We start from the raw sequence: 24,971 nt of genomic DNA, 5'->3' as shown, positions 1-24,971 counted from the left end.
ATGATATATCAATTACTATTTTACCGTATGTTAAGATGTATTTGATTCTAAAATTCACCCCCCTGTCTTAACATTTTTGAAATGCATCTTAAAATTGATGTGATAATAAAGAACCATGTCAGTGTAACTAGAAGCTTTTGTTTATGTAGTGGCACATAAAATAATGGCTCTAGTTTCTTATAGTTTGTGGTGTCTTAGATTTTTTTTTTTTTTGGTGGTACTGGGGTTGGAACCCAGGGGGTTTCTGCTCCCGGGCTATACTCCCAGACCTATTTTCTATTTTATTTGGAAACAGGGTCTCATAAGTTGCCGAGAGCCTCACTCAGCAGCTGAGGCTGGCTTCGAACCTGTGCGAACCTCCTGTCTCAGCCTCCCAAGAGGGGGATTCCAAGTATGCACCACCACGCCTGGCTGTGTCTTAGATTTGATATGGCAAGTGATGCAGATTGTTGGAAACATTGTGACCATCATGTTTTTCTTAGGTAAAAATTTTGTCTTTAGGTCAGGGTTGCTAGCTTCAGGTCACAGATCAGTTTTATTTGCAAAAAACATAGATAAGATTTTGCCATTGAAGGAAACATCACAATTCAAGGATCATTATAGATTTTATTTTAGATTTTTGTGGTACTGGAGATTGAACCCTCCAAGCTACACCCCAGCCCTATTTATTAGTCTTTATTTTCAAACAGGATCTCACTGAGTTAGTTGCAAAGGGCCTCACTAAGTAGCTGAGTCTGGCCATGAACCCAGATTTTCCTGTCTCAGCCTCCCAAATGCTGGGATTAGAAGTGTGCGCCACCACGCCTGGCTTCTCATTATAGATTTTAAATGATTATGTGCTATGATTTAGAGAGAAACATGCATACTTAGTAAACTTATCAGTACAAATGAGGAAAAGAAATGCCTGAAGTTCATTTTATACTAGTAGTTTGTTCTAGGGATCATTTTAATATAGCAAAGACAACATTCTTTTCCAAAAAATTTTCTGAAATAAAATGTTTTTTTAGATCTAGAAATTATATTACAAATATATTTAATTTCAAATTAAATATTATATGGCATTTTATGTCTTATATTAAATTTATTGCACATAAATATCAGGTTAAACACAATTCTGATTATAAGCAAACTGACATGAAGTTTTGATTAAGTTTGAGATGATACATATATATATATAAATTAATGTAAAATTATTATATACTTTAAGGTATGAAATATTTTTGAAATAATGAGGTTATGATGTTTTGTTCTAATAATATATCAATAAAAATAATTCCATTTAGTTTATATCCTTCTTGAATCTTTTTTTTTTTTTGTGGTACTGGGATGGAATCCAGGGGCCTTCTACCTCTGGGCTACACTCTCAGACCTATTTTATATTTTATTTGTAAACAGGGTCTCTTAAGCCAACTGAGGCTGGCTTCGAACCTGTGCGATCCTCCTGTCTCAGTCACCCAAGTGCGGGGATTACAAGTGTGCGCCACCACGCCCGGCTCTTCTTGAACCTTTTTAAGGATTTCTTTTGAGTATAGTACTAGAATGTGTTTGATGTTCATCACTTCACTGACTATAAACCTTGCAATTTCTATCCATTATCAATATTGAGCCAGGAAATTTTTTTTGTCACCCTCACAGGTTATATGTCTTTGTCCTGGGTAACAAAGAAATTTTTTTTCTCCTGGTATTGGGGACTGAACCTAAGGGTGTTCTACTCCAAGCTATACCCCTAGCCCTTTGTAATTTTTTTTTTTTCAAACAGGGTTTTCCTAGGTTGCTGAGTTTGGCTACATTGCTGAAGCTGTCCCCAAACTATGATCTTCCTGTCTCAGCTTCCCAAGTACTGGGATTACAGGAGTACACCACCATGCCTGTCTGCAATGAGGATTCTTTTGGGAGGTCTAACAACACTTGTATTGAGGAAGGTTGTGCAACAGAAGAAGTAAACCAACAGGTCCTATGAAGCTTTAGGTTACATGTGGATACTCTGCAGTCACTGATGTCCGGCCAGGCTGCTCCCCTCAGCCTGACCTCTGGCTTCCCTTGGTGGTGAGGGGGTGGGGTTTTCCTGAGACAGCAGCTGTTTCCAGATACACATTTTTCCTTGATCTGTCATGGGCTCTTAAGCTGCAGCTGCCCAGCATCTGCTCTCTTTGGCTCTTAGAGAAAGAAGGGTTGTTTGAAAAGCAAATTCCTGAGCTTTGGACCATTCCATATGATAATGTTAAAGAAGTCATGAAACCTATATGAAATTTCATCATGGGAAGAAACATCACAATTCAATACATCATTAAAAGCGTTCAAGAGGCTTCTATTATTTTACATTAACACTCTTATTAATCTAACCAAAATACATTTTTATAGCAAAACACTTTTCCTAAATTGGCCATCTCAGTATTGGTCTATTTCTCCAGGCAAATATGACACATATCTGTGGTTATACAACCATTTTCCTTTCCCTGGTTTCAAAAAAATACATCAAAGATTACTGATGTTTTTCCAGATGCTCCAGTTTAGACTTGGAGAAAAGACAACAATAATTTCCTGCAAAAGCCACAAGGAAAGAAGCTTCTGTTTGTGCAGTAAGTACCAAATGATGTGGACTGCTTTGTATAGACTAAGAGAAACTGAATAGTATTGAGTGTTATAGGCTGTGCCTTCATCTTGTATCCAGACAGCAACTTAACTCATAATATAAAACTTAGTTGTCAGATATCACTCTATCATAACAGTATCTACTTAACTAGAAATATGGATAAAAATGTAATCTAGCTGAGTGTGGTGGTGCATGCCTGTAATTCCAGTATTTGGGAGGCTGAAACAGGAGGATTTCAGGCTCAAGACTAGCTTCAGCAACTTAGTGAGACCTTGTTTCCAAATAAAATATAAAATAGGGCTAGGGGGATAGCTTGGAAGTAGAATGCCCCTGGGCTCAATCCCCAGAATCACTTACACACATACAGACACACACAAAAACCCAAACAAATAAACAAAAACAACCCCCCCCCTAAAAAAAACCCAACAAAAAAACCACCAAAGATAATTTCCCAGCTTATAACTGCAGACTAAAGGCTTATATAAAAAAGAGAAGGCCTACAATAATTTTCTGCTTAGTTTCGGTCCACTGCAAGGAAATTTTTAGTCTTTAAAAAAATATTTGGAACCAAAAGTGGGGAACCATTTTGTTTGAAAGTGCCAATGGTATGGAGGGAGAATCCAAAGGGAAAGAGGACTGGAAGAAGGAAACTGCCTGATTTTTACTTTTTACTTGAGCTAAGTTGATCTCTAACATGGAAGTCACAGGACAGAAGAGTGTCAAAGGTATGCCAAAGAACAGACAGAGTCCACACAACACAACACAGTACACTCATGAGAGAAAAGGCAGTGCCGTGAGGAGTACCTGTCTCTCCCCAGAGACTGTCAAAGCTGTTGATCTGTGCTCGCTCCACTTCCTCTTCATCTTTTTCTGGAAGATCAAGTAGGTAGGAGACAATCTGAAACAAGAAGTTGTGTCAGCTCAACCTTTAGGTGGAAAAAGATGTTATTGACACTAGCCTGTGAGGTTTGGAGGATATGCAGATCATCTAAGTATCACTAAATCTCTAGCACACAGAAGGAATCCAAACTGACTGTCCTAGCCAAGAAACCCAAAACTTCTCTGATGAGCATCTGTCCTATCAGGTATAGTTGACATGTTTATCTTGAACATAAGTCAGGTATGTATTTTCTGACTTAAAAATTTATATTTCTCCTAAATATTTAAGTTAAGGAAGCAATCTTTTCTATTCCTAATAAGACCACAAAAATAAACATGGAGAAAATTGAGGACCTGTATTTCTTCAGAGTACAATGATAATCATCATTCTTTCTCTCAAAAGCATAAGGAATGTAAGGGAGAATGGTTACTAACCTAAAAGAAAATGATAGCTCTATTTCCAGAAATTTGACTGTATAGGAAGTTAAAAACCTTTCACACACAGTAAACATTTCAGTTTGACTTGCTATTTCCTTGGTGAAATATCATGTCAACTGACAGGGTAGTTGTTTCATGACAGCATTCTATGTAGTGGTGTGGAGCTGGTCCATAAAAGCTGACAGCTAAATTTTCAGGAATTTTACAATTTGGTTGTGAAACAAAGCCAGTTATTTATTAAGATCAAATAACAATGAACTAAATTGTATTAAAAGTTTAAACACTACTCAAATCTGGGGCTGGGGCTGTACCTCAGTGGTAGAGTGTTTGCCTAGCATGTGAGAGGCCCTGGGTTTGATCCTCAGCAATGTAAAACCTCAAATCAAACAATCAGCCTCTAAACAAACAAACAAACAACCCCCAAAACAAATTAATCTGTACTGAGGAACAAGTATAGCTCAGTGACAGAGAACCTGCATAGCATGTATGAGGCCTTGGGTTTGGCCTGGTCCCCAGCACAGCAAAACCAACCAATCAAACCACCAACCAGAGGAAAAAAAATCCCTCATATCTCATAACTTCCTAATTATTTAATTACATTTAAATATTATGCTATTGAGGTTGTGTCTGTTGGTTATTTACATATATTGTGTCTGTGTGGTAGAAATATTGTGTGCTTCTGTGCCTCTCTTCCCATTTTTGTATTTAGTGATATCACACTGGTAGCTTAAAATTGGCCATGGTGAGAGTATTTTCAGGCTGGAAATGAAAAACATTAAAAATAAGTTTGGTTTATAGCTAACGTTCAAAGAAGTTTCAGTTTAACTAATTTAACTTATATAAAGATGAATAGTTTAACAGCAAATTCCATATCAGGTTTAATGGCAATAAAATTATTGGGCAAAGATTTAGCAATTTGGGATGAAACTTCATTTATCAAATCATGATCCAGTTGTAGCCATAGGTTAGCTATAGATATAAATTCAGCAAAAATCAACAAAAGCATTCAACTTAGGGGTTATGTATTTCACAATTATTTGTAAATAATGTGCAATAAATTTTTCAGATAAGCAAAATTTATGATAAATTTAAATATATATAAATACACACACACACTCTCTTGTTCTATCTCTCTTTCCTCCTCAGAGTCAGTTGTTAAAAAATTTTCACAGCATATTACCAGTTCTAAATATTTGTAGTCAGGCATGAAGGCACATGCCTGTAATCTCAGTACTTGGGAAGCTGAGACCGGAGGACTGCTGGTTCAAGGACAGCCTCAGCAATGTAGTGAGACTCTCAGCAACCTAGTGAGCCTCTATTTCAAAATAAAAAGTAAAAGAGGGCTGGGGGTACATCTTGGAGGTAGAATAACTCTAGATTCCATCTCCAGTACAACACACACACACACACACACACACACACACACACACACACACTCAAATATCTGTCATTATTACTGCCATTAATAAATAAATCAGTAAAAATATCATTTGTATAGTGTTTAACTATTTATAAATGCTCTTTAGAATAGCCTTGGAAGAAAGGATTTAGTAACTTCACTTTACAGATAGGAAACAAGGTTCTAGGAGGTTATGTGAAATGCCCAAGGTCTCCATCTAATGAGCTGAGAGCTGGGACTAAAACCTGATTTTTCTTCTATGTGTGTTCTTCTCATTCCACATTGTCTAAATATGTGAGCACAGGCCAATAATTAATCCCTCTGTGGCTCAGTGTCATTGTCTGTTAAATACAAGTGGAAAGATGGGCAGGAATTGAATTAGATAATTTACAATTTCTTTTCAACTCTCATGTTCTCTACCTGTAAATTCTAGGTATGTTGGCATTTAAGTAGTTGAGTGCCTCATAGAGTGTAATCTCCTTATTCCTCAGAGTAGCAACAAAAATTCATATTACTTTGGCAGGCCATTTTATAATATGCAATCCTTCTCTCCCAGTTTCTTAAGTCTTTCAATACATAGCTTGAAAAAGACATCTTACTAAGTCTTCTCACCTCGGTGTAACCCATGCTGGCTGCAGCAATGAGGGCCTGCTGGATGGCATGGCTCTTCTTAAACACTCCTTGCTGCTGCCCAGCCATTGTCCAGTCACACTGAATCAAGAACTTGACAACCTCCAGATGACCTCGGAGTGCGGCGTGAACCAAAGCACACTGCCCGTTCTTATCCAAGTGATCCACCTAAGAGAAGAGAATGGAAAAATATGAGTGAACCAAGGCCTGCGCTGTATTCCCAACCTAGTCATCCCAGACCACCGCATGTGTCTGGACTAGCATACGCTAGCATACACTTTTCCCACTCCTTCAGCCAATCTTTGAGCCTATCTAGAAGATACTCTCTCCTCAGGGTAGATCATTACCAAAGTATACTTCTGCTAGATGTCCTTGTGGGGAAAACTTCTTTTCCCCAGAAAAGGAGTCAGGCTTTTGTTCTAATATTAAAAGAAAAATCAAACTCTCAGCTCAAGTTATGTTTTCCTGAGGTATATTTTCCTTTGTCCTCAAATAGTTTTTTTCAGACCAAGATTGGAGAGAATTGTCGCTCTGCTGGCACAAAAAAAAAAAAAAGAAAAACTGTCTATGAAATTATGAAAAGAAAGAAATACTTTGGAGCTCCACTTTTTTTTTATTCCAAAGAAGTGAAATTATCCTATCATGAATCATTCAACTGACCACCAATCTTTGGCAAAGGCCATTCCTCTCTGCCAGCAGTGGGGCAGGATCTCAAAGATCTGGCCGAGATGGCCAGAGGCACTTGGAGCTTAATAATAGACTAAGCTCTAATAGAAGGTTTTCTAACTTCAGTGTTGGTTATAAATTTAGGTGAAAGAAGAGGCTGATTAAGATCAATCTAGGCCGGGTGTGGTGGTGCACGTTTGTAATCTCCGCACTTGGGAGGCGGAGACAGGAGGATTGCGTAGGTTCAAAGCCAGCCACGCTGGCTTAAGAGACCCTATTTCCACATAAAAAATATAAAAATAGGTCTGGGAGCGTAGCCTGGAGGTAGAAGGGCTTCCAGGAACTCCAGTACAAAAAAAAAAAAAAAAAAAAAAAAAATCAATCTACTCAAATGCCCTTAGCCACACTTGGGATGGACGAAGTGGTCTTATCTAGCAGGACTGGGGTTACCTGTCCATGGTAGAGCACTCGAAGCCCAAGTTCCATTTCTGGTTTCCCGCTTACTATGGTTCCACCCAGCAACCCACATGACAAGTGTTTACAGGATGCCAAGTGTGCGCAAGGCACCACTTGGGATCCAAAGGCAAATACAAAATCACATAAGGACTTCGCTCCCAAGAGCTTTCGACCAAGGTCGAGGGGGTTAACAAAAGCCTGGCCAACAAAGGAGTACACAACACATGGCATAAAGAAGGAAAAGCACAGTAACATTTCAGAGGATGGAAAAATTAATTCCCACCTAGAATCAGTGACAGATTGAGAAGGAATGTTCAATTTCAACTGGCTGAAATAGAAAATTATTAACTTATTCTAGTTTTGTTTCTGAAGGAAGAAGTTTAAACTTTAAGGTTGAGAGCAGATACTTTTGAATACAGGCTTAGTGGTTTGCATTTAATCAGTAGGTTAGTAAAGAGTCAGTGAGAGTTTTCATGCTTAGAACTGTATTTCTTTAAACTAAGGGTGCAAGTAAAGGAAACCATGGCTCTTTGGAAAAATGGTAGATTTCAGGGCTGGGGCAGAAATAGTAAAAGAAAAGTCTGGAAAATATTATGATGTAAAAAGATATATTTTATATAATTATACATAAATAAATATTATATAAATATATATAATTATATATATTTTAATAGTAGGGAGAAGTTGAAAGGACACAGGAACCAACTCGAATCAATGGCCAAAACTGGGGCAATCTGAAAAAACAAAATGAATAATAATAGAATGAACTATAGGCCATAGCACAAAATAAACATCCATGACCCCACAGTGATAACAACAAACAACTGGGTAAGTAAATGCATGAGAGAAAAGGCATAGCTCTTCCTTAGAATTAGACTGAATAAATGTTGGAATTCCAATTTATTAACTGGAATTCATAAATGCTAAAGGAATGATGAAAATAGAGAATCACCATTAGGTAAATATCAGAGCACGAATCAAGATGGATCATAGACAAGTGGAAAGAGTGTGGCGAGAAACAAGGCATCTATTTGCCTAGTCTCAGATCATCTCCCTAAAAAGACTTTTTAATTACAGAAGGGAAAGATAGTAACTTTGGAGTTGAAATCTGAAAAATACTACCTTAACCAAGTGATCAAAGTTAATATCATCTATAGGAAGAAAGATTAACACCATGAACCTCAAGTGTTGCATTCCAATAAAAAGGTACAGCATCACTTATGTGATATTCTTGCCAAACATATATAAACTCAATCAAATGATGAAGTAAAATTGAAAAGCTTCCTAGGACCATTCTTCAAAATTGTCAAGCTCATAAGAGACAAATTGGCTAAAGACTAAGATGGCATAGCTAAATGTAATGACGGTCCTGAAATGGCTCCTACAAGGGAAAAAGAACATTAATGGGACAATTGGGAAATTTTTAATAAGGCCTATAGATAAATCAACAGTATTAAGTCAATATTATTTTCCTTGTTTTGATAATGAGACCATAATTACTTAAGCTGTTAACATTAAGGGGAGCTTGGTAGAGGACATAGGAAATTCTCTGGATTATTTTTGCAATGTTTTTGAATGTCTAAAATTATTTCCAAACAAAAGGTTTAAAGAATTAAGGAGCTGGACATGGTGGTGCACACCTATAATCCCAGTACTTGGGAGGCTGAGAAAGGGGGACTGCAGGTTCTAGGACAGTCTCAGAAACTTAGCAAGGCTCTGTTTCAAGAAAAAAAAAAAAGAGAGAGAAAAGCAACTGGAAAAATAGAAGATCTAGGACAAAATTAAAATTTTATGTTACTAACACTATAGAGGGCTCAGAAGGATAAGAATGGAAAGAACAGCTTTATTTGATGATTGGTAGTTATTAGTGACCTTTGAGAGAGTTAGCTCAATGGAATGCTGAATGTTGGAGCATTTTCTTTTTTTAAGGGCACTATTTATTAAGGTGCAGGTGGTTATTCTGAGTAGAAAGAGGGAGAAACGTCTTTTCTGCTACCTTTAGGGTGGTGGTCTTCAAGGCCAGGACGAGGGGATCAGGTGTCCCTCTCACCTCCAAGGCTAGCATGTCTTTTCTTCACATATATTCAGATATATGTGAAGAAATATATGTCAAAATATATGTTTTCTTCACATATTCAAATGTTCAAAATATTCAAAGATTCTTCACATATTTCCTCTCAGTATCTGGAGGTGCCATTCATTTCAGACCTCTCACTGCATCTCCTAGCTCCTCCCCCATTTCTCCTTCCTCTCTTCAAGAAAGGGGCTCTGCCGAGCTCAGCTGGGTTTCTGGATTATTAGACAATGACTTTATGTGGTTGCTGACAAATAGTTTCCTAAGTGCTTCTCAAAGGTTTTACAGCTGTGTCCAGCTGCAGTGAGGACTGGCAGAGGTGAGTGGGCAGGCTGGGCTATAGGCGGAGCCGGCCTTCCCTCCAATCTGCTCCCCATCAGGCTCTGGTGTGCCAGGAGTTAAGAAAGACTCTACGTCAGGAGGAAAGGAATAGAGCAGAGGCGGCCACCATTACCTTGGCCCTCTTCTTGCACAGCAATACCACGATGCTCAGGAACCCCGCCGCTGCGGCATACCCCAGAGGAGTCAGGCCGCTTTCAGAAGAGGCATCCACGTTGGCCCCAAACTCCAAAAGCAGGGCCACCATTTCTGTGTAACCAAGATGAGACTGGACACATAAAATTGGGGCATTATTTAAAACCTCTGTCCGATAATTAATATTGGCGCCTCCCAAAATCAGCAGTCGGCTGACCTAGAGATAAGTAAATAGACAGAAATAATCAGGTAGTCATCAATCCAATTTTTGGAGTCCATCTTTTATTAAATCACCTGAGGCCCTATGACACTGACTAGTGACATTTAGTGATTTCTTTTATATTCTTCACATGTTCCTTTTGGAAAATAATGTAAAATGTCTCCTTACATAAACGTACGAGCTAAGCTAGGCGTGGTGGCACACACTTGTAATCCCAGCATTTGGGAGGCTGAGACTGGAGGATTGCAGTTCGCAGACAGCCTCAGCTACTTAGTGAGGCCCTCCCAACTTAGTGAGACTCTTTCAAAATAAAGAATAAAAAATAGGGCAGAGGCTGTAGCTGGGAGGTCAAATACCTCTGGGTTCCATCCCCAGACCCGCAAAAACAAAAACAAACAGAAAAACAACAACAAACAAACCTCATGAGCTAGAGCGAATGCCACCCATGCTATGGTGCTAAGTGAACACTTGGTGAGAAAAGCTCCTCCCTAGCAGGGCATGTTGGTGCATACTTGTGATCCCAGTACTTGGGAAGCTGAGAGAGGAGGATTGCAGGTTTGAGGCCAGCTTCAGCTGCTTAGTGAGGCCCTCTGCAACTTAGTGAGACTCTGTTTCAAAATAAATAACATTTGTAATCCCAGTACTTGGGAGGCTGAGACAGGAGGATTGCAGGTTCAAAGTCGGCCTCAGCAACTTAATGAGACACTCAGCAACTTAAGGAGACCCTGTTTCTAAATAAAAAATAAACTAGGGCTGATGGTATAGCCCGGGAGTAGACTGCCTCTGGGTTCAATCCCCAGTACACAAAAACAAACAAACAAACAAACAAAAACCCAAACACACACACACAAAACAAAAAAACGCCTCTCCAAACAAAGGCTACTTGAGGTAAATTACTCTCTAGAACCAGCAGGACTTAATCCCATATGTCAGAACCGGCTTAGAGAGGGTAGGACAACAGGGTTAGTTTTCAATTAATAAAATAAAATGTAATGATTTAAGATATACTAAATTATCAGTAAAAGGCTAACTAATAGGAGACATGCCATTCTAATATTATTTTTCCATAGTTCTTTTTTTTTTTTGGGTGGTATTGGGGTTTGAACCCAGGGCATTCTACCTCTGAGTTACATCCCAGACCTAGTTTTACTTTCTAATTGGAGGTAGGATACAAGTTTCTGAGAGCCTAGATGTTGCTGAGGCTGGCTTTGAACCTGTGATCTTCCTGTCTTAGCCTCCCTAGCACTGGGATTATATGCATGCACCACCATGCCTGGTCCAACAATTAATTCTTTAGTGCATCTGTAATTCTTCGTATTACCTTTATATTTGGGGTATAGAGATTTCGTAATGATGCCAGTGCCATGGAAAGACCTTCTGTGCTATAGGAGATCCAGAGGCCTTGGAGGATAGAAGATGATACACCGACTTTTTTACTCAAACCCTGAAAAAAACAAAAACAAAAACAAATAGAGACAATTACATTATTAGCCCAGCTAAAAAGTATCATCAGCAGCCAGTCAGTGCTTCCAGGTTTCTAAATGAGAACAGTCTTGCCTTAATAGTGTTGCTGTCCATCAAAGCCTATCCATGAATGGGGACAAAGACTAGTCTTATAGGAATAAGGTAACTTAACTTGTCTTGATCTTAGAAGTCCCTAGTAATAGATCTATTTAACATTTTTCTTTTCTGCTTCATCTGGATATAATTTGTTTTTCCATATTTTTTCAACTGTCTTTTTAAATAAATTCCTTAAATTCAAGTTACTAAAATAATATTGTGGGAGCTCAGACAATGTATTTATTTTCTTTGAAATATATAGCAGCTCACCCCTCTATTCAAGGCCTACAAGTTTAGATATAGTTTTCTCCTACAAGTTTAGATATAGTTTTCTTGAGTATAAATCACCTCTACTTTCTGTGTGATGCAAAAAAACAGTTTTATTTAAAATAAGAGCCGGGCGTGGTGGTGCACGCTTGTAATCCCCGCGCTTGGGAGGCGGAGACAGGAGGGTTGCGCAGGTTGGAAGCCAGCCTTGCTGGTTTAAGAGACCATTTCCAAATAAAAATATAAAAAATAGGTATGGGCATGTAGACCAGAGGTAGAAGGGTTTCCAGGAACCCCAGTACCACCAAAAAATAAATATAAAAAAAAATAAGAAAGCCCAAGATACATAGAGAAAAGTTGCATGTTCCTAGAATGCTGTCATATTTTTGCTCAAGAAGAGTTGAACAGACTTCTACTTTTGCTAATGGTAGATGTAATTTGGATAACATTCCTGCTAGGGACAACTAGGAAAAGCTATATAAAAATTGAAAACATCCTTCACAAAGAAATGGGAACACTAACAAATTAGAGAAGAATTAATGAAATAAATCATCTCAACCATCACATGATATAAGTGTCTTTCTTATTTATTCATTTAACTCATGGTAGAACCCAGGGGCATTCTACTTCTAAGTCATATCCCCAGACTGACCTATTTTATTCTTTTATTTTGATACAGGGTCTCATTAAGTTGTGTAGGGCCTAAGTTGCTGAGGCTGGCTGTGAACCTGCAACCCTCCTGTCTTAGCTTTCCAAGTACTGGGATTACAAGCATGTGTCACCACGCATGGCTATTTTCATTTTAAAGATTGGTAAATAAGCCCAGCCTAGTGGCCCAAGCCTGTAATCTTAGGACTTGGGAGGTTGAAACAGGAGGATCAAAAGTTTAAGTCCAGCTTCTTCAATTTAGCAAGACCTTTTGCAACTTAGAAAAATAGCGCACGCTTGTAATCCCCGCGCTTGGGAGGCAGAGACAGGAGGATCGCGCAGGTTCGAAGCTAGCCCCGCGCGCTGGCTTAGGAGATCCTGTTTCCAAATAAAAATGCAAAAATAGGTCTGGGAGTGTAGCCCGGAGGTAGAAGGGCTTCCAGGAACCCCAGTGCCACCAAAAAAAAAAAAAAAAAAAAAAAAAAAAAAAAAAAAAAGAAAAATAAAACAGTTGTTGAGGTTGTATCTTGGAGATAGAATGCTCCTGCGTTTAGTCTCTAGTACCAAACAGAACAAAATAGAAACAAAACAACCACACAGGCTGTCATTGCTCTGCAGCACTTGCTCTGCAGGTACTGACTGGGGCAAGTGCTATGTCTGTTGAGGCAGGAGGATCACAAGTTTGAGACCAGCCTTGGAAGATCCTATCTCAAAATGAAAAGGGTTGGCCGGGCGTGGTGGTGCAGGCTTGTAATCCCCGCGCTTGGGAGGCTGAGACAGGAGGATCGCGCTGGAGGATCGCGCTGGTTCGAAGCCAGCCTCAGCTACTTAGTGAGGCTCTCAGCAACTTAGTGAGACCCTGTTTCCAAATAAAATATAAAACAATAGGTCTGGGAGTATAGCCTGGAGGTAGAAAGCCTCTGGGTTCCACCACCAAAAACAAAACAAAACAAAAGCAAACAAACAAAAAAAACCCCACCACCACCAACAAAAAAAAACCCAAAATGAAAAGGGTTGGAGATGTTGCTCAGTGGTGTAACATCCCTGGGTTCAATCTTCAGCATCGCAAAAACAAAACAAATAAATAAAAACTTGCTCAAAGCTATACAATCTGGAAGTGAGAAAGGCAGAATATGAAGCCTAACAGTCTGGTTTCAAAGTCTAATCTCTTAACTACAACAATTACTATACTGACATTTCTAAATGAATTATATAGACTAGTGAGTTTCAACTCTTTAGGAAAAATATTAGAGTTACCTGGGGAGTTTTTAAAAACATTAATGTTCAGTCAGTGCTGGTAGAAATACAAAATGGCACAGCTACTTTGGAAGATAGTTTGGCAATAAAGTTAAACATGGTCTAATCATGTAATTTGGTAATCACACTTATAGGCATTTATCCAAATGAGGTGAAAGCATACATCCACACAAAAACCCACACATGAATGTTTATAGCAGTTTTATGCATAGTGATCAAATATTAAAGCAACCAAGATACCCTTTAATAGATAAGTAGAAAAATGTATATATTTGTACAGTATAATATAATTTAGCAATTTAAAAAATGAGATATCAAGCCACAAAAGACATAGAAGAATCTTAGATGCATATTGTTAAGTGGAATATGCCAGTTTGAAAAAACTACACTGACTGACTCCAACTATATTACATCCTGCAAAATGCAAACTAGAGAGACAATAAAAAGATCAGTGGTTGCCAGGGGCAAGGGCAAAGAGGAAGGAAACCATTAAACCATTAGATAAGAAGCAGGAATTTTAGGGCAGTGAAACTATTCTGTATGATACTGTAATGGTATATGTATAACATTATGCATTTGGCAAAGTCCACAGAACAACACAGAGAGTGAGCCCTAACGTAAACTATGAACTTCAGTACATAGCAATGTACCAGCACTGGTTTACCCACTGTACTCAATGTACATTCCAGCACAAGATGTGAATAAAAGAAGCGTGGCTGAGGGAGTAAGCATAGGGAACCCTACAGTTTCTGTTCAATTTTTATATAAGCTTAAAATTGCCCCAAGAAAGCCGGGTGTTGTGGCTCAGGCTTGTAATCCCATCATTTGGGAGGCTGAGACAGGAGGACAACCTCAGCTACTTAGTGAGTCACTTTGCAACTCAATGAGACCCTGTTTCAAAATAAAGAATAAAAAATAGGGCTGGGGGGTGTAGCTCGGAGGTAGACTGGCCCGGTGTTTAATCTCTAGTAGGGCGAAAGAAAGAAAGAAAGAAAGAAAGAAAGGAAGGAAGAAAGAAACAAAGAAAGAACGAACGAGCATTGTTTGGTTGCCTGCTGAGAACCAACTAAAAGGGAACCTAAGGGAATTTTTTGAGGTGGAATGCCCCTGGGTTCAATCTCCAGTAACAAAACAACAAACAAACAAACAGGACGATAAAGCAGTGCTGAGAGCCCCAACGAGGCTGACATAAATACACAGAAAATAGGCCTGAAATATGAAGCCAGGGATTTGAATTCGGAGTATTAGTTTGATTTGTACCATAGACTTTTGAATTATTCTGGGCAGGCATGAGCTTTTGCTCCTGTGAGATATGGAAGGAAAGAGTTTCAGTTTTATCTCAGCAGAGATGACAGGCAGATAAATGTGATCCCATTACCAGCCATGATGTAGCCAAAAATAACTCATAATTAAATTCTAAGCAAATTGTTTCTTAAAAGAGAACTTCATGCTTAAATAACTCAAAGTATCTCTTCAGTCTGTACCTATTACTCAGACAATAAGGGAATTAGCCAATAAGTTTGTTTAAAGTAAGTTATCTGTAAACATATCATCAGTGACCCACTTGAAGGTATCTACGGTCTCAAGTGGGTCATCGCTGTTCTTATTTGGCCTCTACACGCAGCCATGTTTGGTTAGAATAAAAAGGTTCTGGTAAACAAAGGGAATGGCGTCCTTCATCCTACAGAAGGAGATGGCAAACTATGGCCCACGGCAAAGTCTAGCCTTCTATCTGTTTTTGAAAATTGTTTTATTAGAATCCAGCCATATATATTGTTTCTGTAATATTTCACTGTTTTGGAGCTAGGACAGTTTAGTATTTGTGACAGAGACTGTGGACTATGAAGACATATCTGGCTCATTGTAGAAAGTCTGCCACTAAAGCAAGAAGATGCTAGGTAATCGCTAAAGCGATAGGGTGATATTACCATCGAATGTATGCTCATAATTAAATATTATTTTCAGGAAAAGGATCATTACCAATAATTTGATAATAAAGCCTTAATGTATTTTTTAAAAACATATCTGTGATTTTCATATAACAATTCTAAGTTACTCTAAGTTATCATTTTATTTTTTGTGGTACTTGGGATGGAACCTAGGGGTATTCTACCTCTGAGATATACCCCAAGTCTTTTTTATTTTTTATTTTGAAACAAGGTCTTGCTAAGTTGCTGAGGCTGTCCTTGAATCCTTGGTCCTCCTGTCTCAGCCTCCCAAGTCCTGGGATTACAGGCATAAGCCACTACACCTGGCTACTGTTACCATTTTATAGATGAGAAAGATAAGACTGGCTAAGCAGCAGATTTGCATTTAAATCTCTGCCTTTTGTTAATGTCCAAGGATCTTTACTTACATTTCCCCCTTCCCCCACTCCCGCCACGGTCAATGTTTTCTTTTCTTTTCTTTTTTTTTGGTGGTACTGGGGGTGGAACCCAGAGGCTTTCTACCTCCGGGCTATACTCCCAGACCTATTTTATATTTTATTTGGAAACAGGGTTTCACTAAATTGTTGAGAGCCTCACTAAATAGCTGAGGCTGGCTTTGAACCTGCATGATCCTCCTGTCTCAGCCTCCCAAGCGTGGGGATTACAAGCGTGCGCCACCACGCCCGGCTTCGGCCAATGGTTTTATTCTGATAAGAAATATATAGGACTGACCAAAGGAACATTTTAGAGGGTAACATTTAAGGAGCTATTTGAAAAATACTAAAAAATCCTACCAGTGACTAGACTTATTACAATGAAAACATCCCACATTATAGACTAGGTGGAAATATCCTTGGCTGCAGTTTACAAACATTTTGTTTTATTTTCCTAGAGGAAAAACAAAAATCTAAATGATTATTAGAGGCTTACAAAAGAGTTGTAACTGCTCAATAATATGGGCCATGAGGGGGAAATAAAAACCAAAACCACAATACCACTTCACACTCTCTAAAATAGCTAACATAAATGACAGACAATGTCTAACAAGACCTGGGGAAGGTGTGAAGAAATGGGAATTTTTTTGGGGGGCAGTGCTGGAATTGAACTCAGGGCCTCACACATGCTAAGCATGTGCTCTGCTGCTGAGCTATATTCGCAGTTTGGTATGAAGAAACTGAAACACTCACATACCTCTGGTGAGACTGCAAAATGGTGTGGCAAGTTTGAAAATGGATCAGCAATTCCTTAAAATGTCAGATATAGTTACTATCTGATCTAACAATTTGGCTATTTTTTTCCCTTTTTTTTCTTTTTGTGGTACTAGGGGTGGAACCCAGAGGCTTTCTACCTCCGGGCTATATTCCCAGCCCTATTTTATTTTTTATTTGGAAACAGGGTCTCACTAAGTTGCTGAAAGCCTCACATGGTAGCTGAGGCTGGCTTCGAACCTGCGCGATCCTCCTGTCTCAGCCTCCCAAGCGTGGGGATTACAAGCGTGTGCCACCGCATCTGGCTATTTTTTTTTTTTTTCTTTTTTAAGAGATGGGGGTTGTATTACATTGCCTGGGTTGGCCTCAAACTCCTAGGCTTAAGTGATCCTTCTATCTTAGCATCCCAAGTGCGAGGACTATAAGTGCATATTACTGTCATTTCAAAGTGGCTGCCAGGTATGGTGGTGCACATTTGTAATACTCGTATTTAGGAGGCTGAGACAGGAGGATTGCATGTTTGAGGACAGCCTCAGCTATTTAGTGAGGCCCTCTGCAACTTAGTGAGACTCTGTTTCAAAATAAAGACTTAAAAAATAGGGCTGGGAATATAACTTGGAGGCAGAATGCCTCTGGGTTCAATCTCTAATACTACAAACAAAAAACAAAGCAAAAAACCCAAAGTGGCCGATGGGCTGTTTTCCGCTTTCCACTTCCAGACCCTTTTTCTGGACCGTAGCCCCTTTATCATATCCTTCTCTTAAACTGTACCCCTACTTTCCTAATAAACCTCTTATGTTCTCCTAAAAATATAAATGTCTGATTTTATATTTTATTGGTATGGGCAATTGAACCCAGGGGCAATCTACCTCTGAGCTATACCCTAACCCTTTTTATTTTGAAACAGGGTTTTGCTAGGTTGCTGAGAGCCTCACTGAGTTGCTAAAGCTAGCCACAAGTCTGGAATCCTCCCATTTCAGCCTCTCAAGTACTAGGATTACAGGCATGCACCACCATGCCTGGCTCGATTTTATCTAAAAAAGAGGAGGCCGGGTGCACGCTTGTAATCCCCATGCTTGGGAGGCGGAGACAGAAGGATCGCATAGGTTCGAAGCCAGCCGCGCTGGTTTAAGAGACCCTGTTTCCAAATAAAAAAATATAAAATAGGTCTGAGAGTGTAGCCCGGAGGTAGAAGGGCTTCCAGGAACCCTAGTACCACCAAAAAATAAAAATAAAAAAATAAATAAATAAAAGGAAATTCTATATGTTAATGTTCAGAGCAATATTATTCACACTAGCCAAAAAAGGAAACAACTCAAATATCTAACTATGAATGGATAAACTAAGGGTGGTAGACCCACAAAATGGAATATTTGGCAATAAGAACGAAAGTACGGACAGATGCTACATATTAATGAACTCTGAAAACTGTGCTCAAAGAAGCATGGCAGAGAGAGCACATGTCACATGTTATATGATTTTATATGAAACATCTAGAAAAGTCAAATCTATCTATAGAGATACAAAGTAGAGAGAAGGATGATTTTAAATGGTCATGAGGTTTATTTTTTAGGGTCAGGAAATATGCTAATAGTAATGATATTGGCACAACTGTAAATGTACTAAAATCATTGACATGTACATATAAAATTAAGGAATTTTATGTGGCATATAGTGATACCTTGATGAATCTGTTAAAGTAAAAAAGAATTAAAAGGCTCCAGAGCCAGCCAAATATCTGAAATTATAGACCCTCAACCTTCATATATATATATGGTGGTACTGGGATTCCTGGAAGCCCTTCTACCTCCAGGCTATACTCCCAGACCTATTTTATACTTTTTTATTTTACTTGGAAACAGGGTTTCTTTTCTTTTTCTTTTGGTGGTACTGGGGTTCCTGAAAGCCCTTCTACCTCCGGGCTACACTCCCAGACCTATTTTTACATTTTTTTATTTGGAAACAGGGTCTCCTAAGCCAGCACGCGCGGCTGGCTTCAAACCTGCGCCATCCTCCTGTTTCCGCCTCCCAAGCGCGGGGAGTACAAGTGTGGGCCACCACGCCCGGCAACCTTCTCATATTTTAAAAGTCATTAATTAGCCAAGCATGGTGGCGCATGCTTGTTCCGGAGGCTGAGACCGGAGGATTGTGGTTGATGGACAGCTTCAGCTACTTAGTGAGGCTCTCCTCAACTTAGTGAGATCCTGTTTCAAAATAAAGAATAAAAAATAGGGCAGGGGTTGTAGCTCAGAGGTCAAATGCCCCTGGGTTCCATCACCAGACCAGCAAAAAAAAAAAAAAAAGTGATTAATTACACATGTGCATTTTTCATTAACAAAATTAAGACAAGGGAAATTTAAAATTGTAAAGAAATATAAGTTGGATTGACTTATGGTCTGGTTTAAAGTCATGAGTGAGCAATGCAGGGAAGCTTGGGGCAGCATATGGCTGGGAGGAGTGGGCTGTTAGGGGAGCGGTCTTGGAGACTGTGTCTGTCTCTTCCTTCCTCTCACCCCTGCCCTGCTTTGGGCCACCATGACTGAAAGTGGCTTTTCTCTGCCATACGCTCTGTAGCTGCAGTTACTGCCTTGTAGCTGGCTGATCATGGACTGAAGCTGTAAAACTGTGAGCCAAATAAACTTTCCTCTAAGTTGTTCTTAACAGGTATTTTGGTCACAGTGACAGAAAAGCTGACTAAAACATACTGTATGTCACTGCTGATTAGAAGTCCTAAGTGGAACTGCCTATAAACCATACAGCCTGTCTTTACTTTTCGAGACCTTCAGCTGATGGGGACTAAGAACTGCATCAGTCTGAAGTTAAGTCCTATCAACAGAGCACTGCATTTAAAGAGTCCTGTAAACTACCACAGTCAAGGTTCATTCTTCGGCTTGCACTCATGTCATCACTGTATGAACACAGGAGTATTTACAGCCTGAGTCACACATGGAGCCAGCTTTATCTCAGACAACCAAGTTGTCTGCATCAACATTAGATAAAACTGTGCTAATCGCAGAAGCCCATGGTTTAAGTGCAGGTCACTTAGTCCAGCGAGGCTTCATGTTATTTCTCTATTAATGCTGCGTTTATTTTGCATCTGATCTTAGGCAGATGGTGATGCTAAAAGATTAATACTTAAGTTACTTCCCCACCTAACTGAAGGATAATAGCCTTGGAGTTTATGGATGTAGTAGACTTTTTTCAGTTCACTTGAAACTGGAATGTGATAAGCGTGTCTGTTATTTAGTCCCGCTCTGCTCCCACTGAGTAAGGTCACTGAATGAGGTTAATTTTGGTATTGTCTATTGCTTTGTTGGATAACTATAATTCAAATAAAAGTCTCATCACTGTGGGTTTTACTTCTGTATGTTGGATGAACAGGCTTCGCTGGCTGTGTGCTTATGTATCAGGAAAAATTTGCTTGGCTTTTGGAATTTCCCTTACTGTGAACAGTTTTATCTTTATGACATCTCTTGGAGAAGTCTGACCCAGAGAACTGTTTAAGATATCTGTATTTTTCAATTCTGAGGCAGGAAAAGAACTCTAAAGAGACTGCAGGGATTGAAACTATCAGACTTACTAACAGCACACTGTGGTCTAGGAAAATTAGGACAACATATTTCCTCTTCTTTTTTTGTATTAACCAAAAAGTGCTATCTGGATTATAGATTCTTGAAATTAGAGATCATATATATATTGTGTGTGTGTGGGTTCCAGGGCTTGAACCCAGGGGCATTCTACCTCTGAGCTACATCCCCAGCTCTATCTATCAGTCTGTCTTGCTAGATTTCTGAGTCTTGCTAAATTGCTGAGACTGGTCTTGAAGCTGCAATCCTGACATAGCCTCCCAATACTGGGATTACAGGCATGCGCTACCCCGCCCAGCTGGAGTTGTATCTTTTTAATGAATGAAGGAATACATGCACCGTTATGTGTCCTCCTCTGGATGCTACAGTCCAGCCTTATGAATGTTGAGAGAAGCTGATGCTACAGAGTTCTTGCAAGTTTTGAAACACCCAGAATACAATTTGAGAGAGATGAGGAAAGTAGCTCCAAGGAAGGTTAGTGTTAATTCAAGTGTATCTATGTTCACAGCCACACAATTCACCATTGCCAAACTATGAAACCAGCCAAGATGTCCATCAACAGATGAATGGACTAGAAAATTATGGGATATGTACACAATGGAATTTTACACAGCCATAAAGAAAAAAATCACATCATTTGCAAGGAATGGACAGAATTGGAGAACATTATGCTAAGTGAGATTAGTCAGTCATAAAAAGTAAAAAATCAGATGCTCTTTCTAATCTAATATGCAAAAGCTAGGAAGAAAAAGGTCATAGGAGGATCTCGTGACAAAGAAGGAGAAACCATAGATGAGCAAATAAGGTGATCTAACTTAGGGGGATCTGAAAAGGGAAGAGGGAAATTCCCTAATGTACATGATGTACATTCACAAACATATCAAAGTCAATCACTATGACAAACATGGCGGGGAAGGGAATGCAGTCGGAATTGGGGAAGGGCTAAATGAGTGAAGTGCGTGTATGCCCTTACCATCTTGTACCCCATTAAGATGTATGACTATAATGCACCAATAAAAAAAATAAAAATAAAAAATAAAAAGCATAGATTTTTTTTTTCCTTTTCTTTGAGGTACTGGGGATGGAACCCAGGGGTATTGTACCTCTGAGTGACACCCTCAGCCCTATTTTTTAGTATTTATTTATTTATTTATTTATTTATTCATTTATTTATTTAATGTGGTACTGGGGTTCCTGGAAGCCCTTCTACCTCCAGGCTATACTCCCATACCTATTTTTATATTTTTATTTGGAAACAGGTTCTTTTAAGCCAGCAAGGCTGGCTCTGAACTTGCATGATCCTCCCATCTCTGAATCCCAAGCACGGGGATTACAAGTGTGAGCCACCACACCTGGCTTCTTTTTCTTTTTCTTTTATTTATTTTTAAGTAATCTATATTCAATTTTATATTCATATTCAAATACAGGTAACAATAAACAACAGATGCAAAATAAAGGACATATATGTAACAGGAGAGAACATTTAAAAATAAACATTCTATTACAAATTGAACTCCTAATAGGTCTTCAATTTATGTAATATAAAAAAGAGAAAACAACTGAGCAATAATTATTTAACAAGCATAATAAACATTTAATATATCAGGATAGCTAGTTAATGACTTAAAAAGCCTAGATCCCCACTCTGTCAAAACTAAGTATAAAGTTTAGTAAAAGATGCCTTGAGTGAAGAGTTGAATATAAAACAGATGGTGATTAGATTAAGAATGATGATTTATCAAGAAAATGTAAAGGTTAAATGCAGCTCAACTTTAATATGGGAAAATATTAATGTTAATTAAAAATATTTAATTTCATAAGATAAATAAAATGGAAGGGTATACCAGGAAAATACTTGAATCAAATATATAAATGAAGAATTATGATATTACATAAATAGTTTCTATAGATTGTTAGGGTGATAATAAACAAATTAAATTCAAAAGTATGTATGTTGTTAGTTGGATAAAAATAGTGAAATGTTTAAAGAAAGTATAAAAAAAAGTCCTTAAATGTATATATTGGGATAGAATGACTTTTCTTTGACACTGTAAATTTCCAGTGTGTTATAGTTTTAATAAAATTAAAAATTTATCAAACTTCTTAGCAGGCATGAAAATAGACTATGTAAAAATTTGCAGGACTAAGACACAAATCCCTAGATTTTTTTTTTTAAGGTGAAACTATCATACATTTATTTTTTTTTCCAGAAAAAAACTATCCTAACATGAAATATGAACTCTAAATACCCAAAACAATCTCGAAAAAGAACACAGCTAGAAGATGTACATTTTCTGATTTCAAACCTTACAAAGCTACAATAATCAAAACAGTGTAGTACTGCTATAAAGGCAGATATATAAACCAGCAGAGTAAAATAAAAAGCCTAGAAATAAATTCTTCCATATATGGTCAAGTTACTTTTGACAAGGTTTCCAAGAACATTTGGTGAAGGAAATAATAATCTTTTCACTAAATATTCTTGAAAAATAATAATTACATGAAAAAGAATAAAACTGGACCCTTACCTAACACCACATACAAATATGAACTCAAAATAGATAAAAGACCTAAATGTAAATCTTAAGACTATAAACTTTTAGAAGAAAACCTGGGGCATAGAACTTCACAACATTGAAATTGGCAGTGATTTCTTGGATATGATTTCAAATCATAGGCAACAAAAGAATAAACAAACTTCATAAAAAATAAAAAACTGTACATCCAAAGACAATGTAAACAGAACTAAAAGTTACTGATAGAATGGGATAAAATATTTTCAAATGGTATATCTGAAGGTATATTAATATTGCAAATAGAAATCCTAAAAATTATCAACAATAAAAGCAAACAATACAACTTAGAAATAGGTAAAAGACTATAAAATAGATAATGAATCTCCAAAGATTTTTATATGACCAATAAACACAGGAATATCACTCATCATTATCATAATATAACTAATCATTAAGGATATACAAATAAAAACTATAGTGAAATACCACTTCACATTTGTTAGGATGGCTACTTAACATGGATTACCTTGGTCAAGCCCTTTACCTTGAGTTTGTTACTATCTTTACTTGTATGGTGTTTCTTGTAAGCAGCAGATGGATGGATTCTGGTGTTTAATCCATTTTGCCACTTTATGTCTTTTTATTGGGGAACTGAGGCCATTTACATTCAGTGTGATTATTGAGAGATAACTTTTAATTCCTAACATGTTAAGATTTTATTTCTGTTTGAAATACTGTTTATTCTTTGTTTAGTTGTCTGCTGGATGGAAATTCTTGTTTCTCTGGTTCTGGTGTGTATTACCTATTTCTTCTTTGTAGTTAATCTCTTTGAGTATTTTCTCTAGCGCTAGTTTTTAGGACATAAATTCCTTCAGTTTCTGTTTGTCATGGAAGTTTCTTATTTCCCCATCTAATTTGATAGAAAGTTTTGTTGGGTAGAAAATTTTTGACTGGAAGTTGTTTACTTTCAGAGTTTGGAATATGTTACTACAAGCCCTTCTGGCTTTCATGACTTGGTTTGGGAAGTCTGGAGTTGATTCTAATTCGTTTGCCTCTGAATGTCACTTGGCCCTTTGTTTTTGTTGCCTTTAAGATTCTCTGCTTGGCTTCCACATTGGTCATTTTGACAATTATGTGGCATGGGGAACCTTTTCTATAAGTTTCCTGGACCTGTGTATTGACCTCTTGCTCTACGTTTGGAAAATTTTCTGCTATTATTTCTTTGAAGAGATGTTGATCCCTTTGGTTTTACCTTCTTTTCTCTCCTCTGTGCCGATTATTCTTAGGTTAGCTCTCTTAAAATGGGCCCATATTTCTTCAATATCAGATTCCTGCTGTCTGATTTTTTTCCCCTAAGTTATAAATTATGCATTTGTTTTTGGAGTGATCATCTCCTAGGAGCGAGATTCTATTCTCCATGTGGTCTAATTGATTGCTTATAGTTTGAATTGATGCCTTCACTTCAATGATTGCATCCTTTATTTCTTTTAGACTCTCTAAATTCTTTTCAAAGGTCCTGCATTATTTCTACAGTTATATTCCTGATCTGATCTTCTGGAGATCTCTGAATTTCTGTGTTATCAGGTTCTGATATTATGGGGTTGTGGGAGTTCATTACTCTATTGTTGTTCCACTTTCCCATGATTTCAGAAGTTTGTGCCTTCTCTGGGTTCTTCCCCAGGTCACCACAACTTCACTTAGGATGCTCTGGATCTCAAATTTGTGGTAATCTCAGCCGCCACTACTCTGTTACTGGCTTGTACTGCAAAGTCTCAGACCCAGGGAGTTAACTGAGGCTGCATGAGACCATGGGGGGTGCTGGGCTGGGCGTTTTCCCATGGAGAGCTGCGACTAGGGTGTGGTATCTCTGCCACGGCTACTCTTTCAGTGGGTTGGACTGTAAAATCTCAGACCCAGGGAGATCATCAAAGCTGTACAAGTCTCTGGGGGTGCAGTGCTGGGATTTCTCTTTTAGGGGCCGCAATTTCACTTACAGTTGTTGTGCGAGCTGATCTGGAGCTGTCGCGGGCATGGTGAACTTGCCACCATATTGCTGGCAATATGGCATGGCTGTCATGCCCTCAGCCGTGAGGCTGGCATATTTTTTTTCTGGTTTTGAGCTCCTGTTCTGAGTCCTTGGAGGGCGTGATGAGCTTGGCCACTGGGAGTTT

General features: G+C 38.3%; 1 protein-coding gene across 3 annotated transcripts in view; it reads right to left on the bottom strand.

Annotated features, from left to right (window-relative positions):
* Positions 1 to 24,971, bottom strand: part of TANC2 (tetratricopeptide repeat, ankyrin repeat and coiled-coil containing 2) — a gene marked incomplete at both ends in the record, with an annotated part of 361,064 nt that overhangs the window by 24,010 nt on the left and 312,083 nt on the right. For all 3 annotated transcript variants that reach the window (XM_080712438.1, XM_080712439.1, XM_080712440.1), the window contains 4 exons: positions 3,398 to 3,491; positions 5,922 to 6,107; positions 9,590 to 9,826; positions 11,151 to 11,273. In XM_080712438.1, the coding sequence (XP_080568564.1) occupies positions 3,398 to 3,491; positions 5,922 to 6,107; positions 9,590 to 9,826; positions 11,151 to 11,273 (640 nt within the window). The remainder of the gene's footprint in view (positions 1 to 3,397; positions 3,492 to 5,921; positions 6,108 to 9,589; positions 9,827 to 11,150; positions 11,274 to 24,971) is intronic.

This window comes from Muscardinus avellanarius (assembly GCF_963383645.1).
Source record: "Muscardinus avellanarius genome assembly, chromosome: 16".
NCBI lineage: Eukaryota > Metazoa > Chordata > Mammalia > Rodentia > Gliridae > Muscardinus > Muscardinus avellanarius.
The sequence above is the reverse complement of the archived record's forward strand: the minus strand, read 5'-3'. Positions and strand labels throughout refer to the sequence as shown.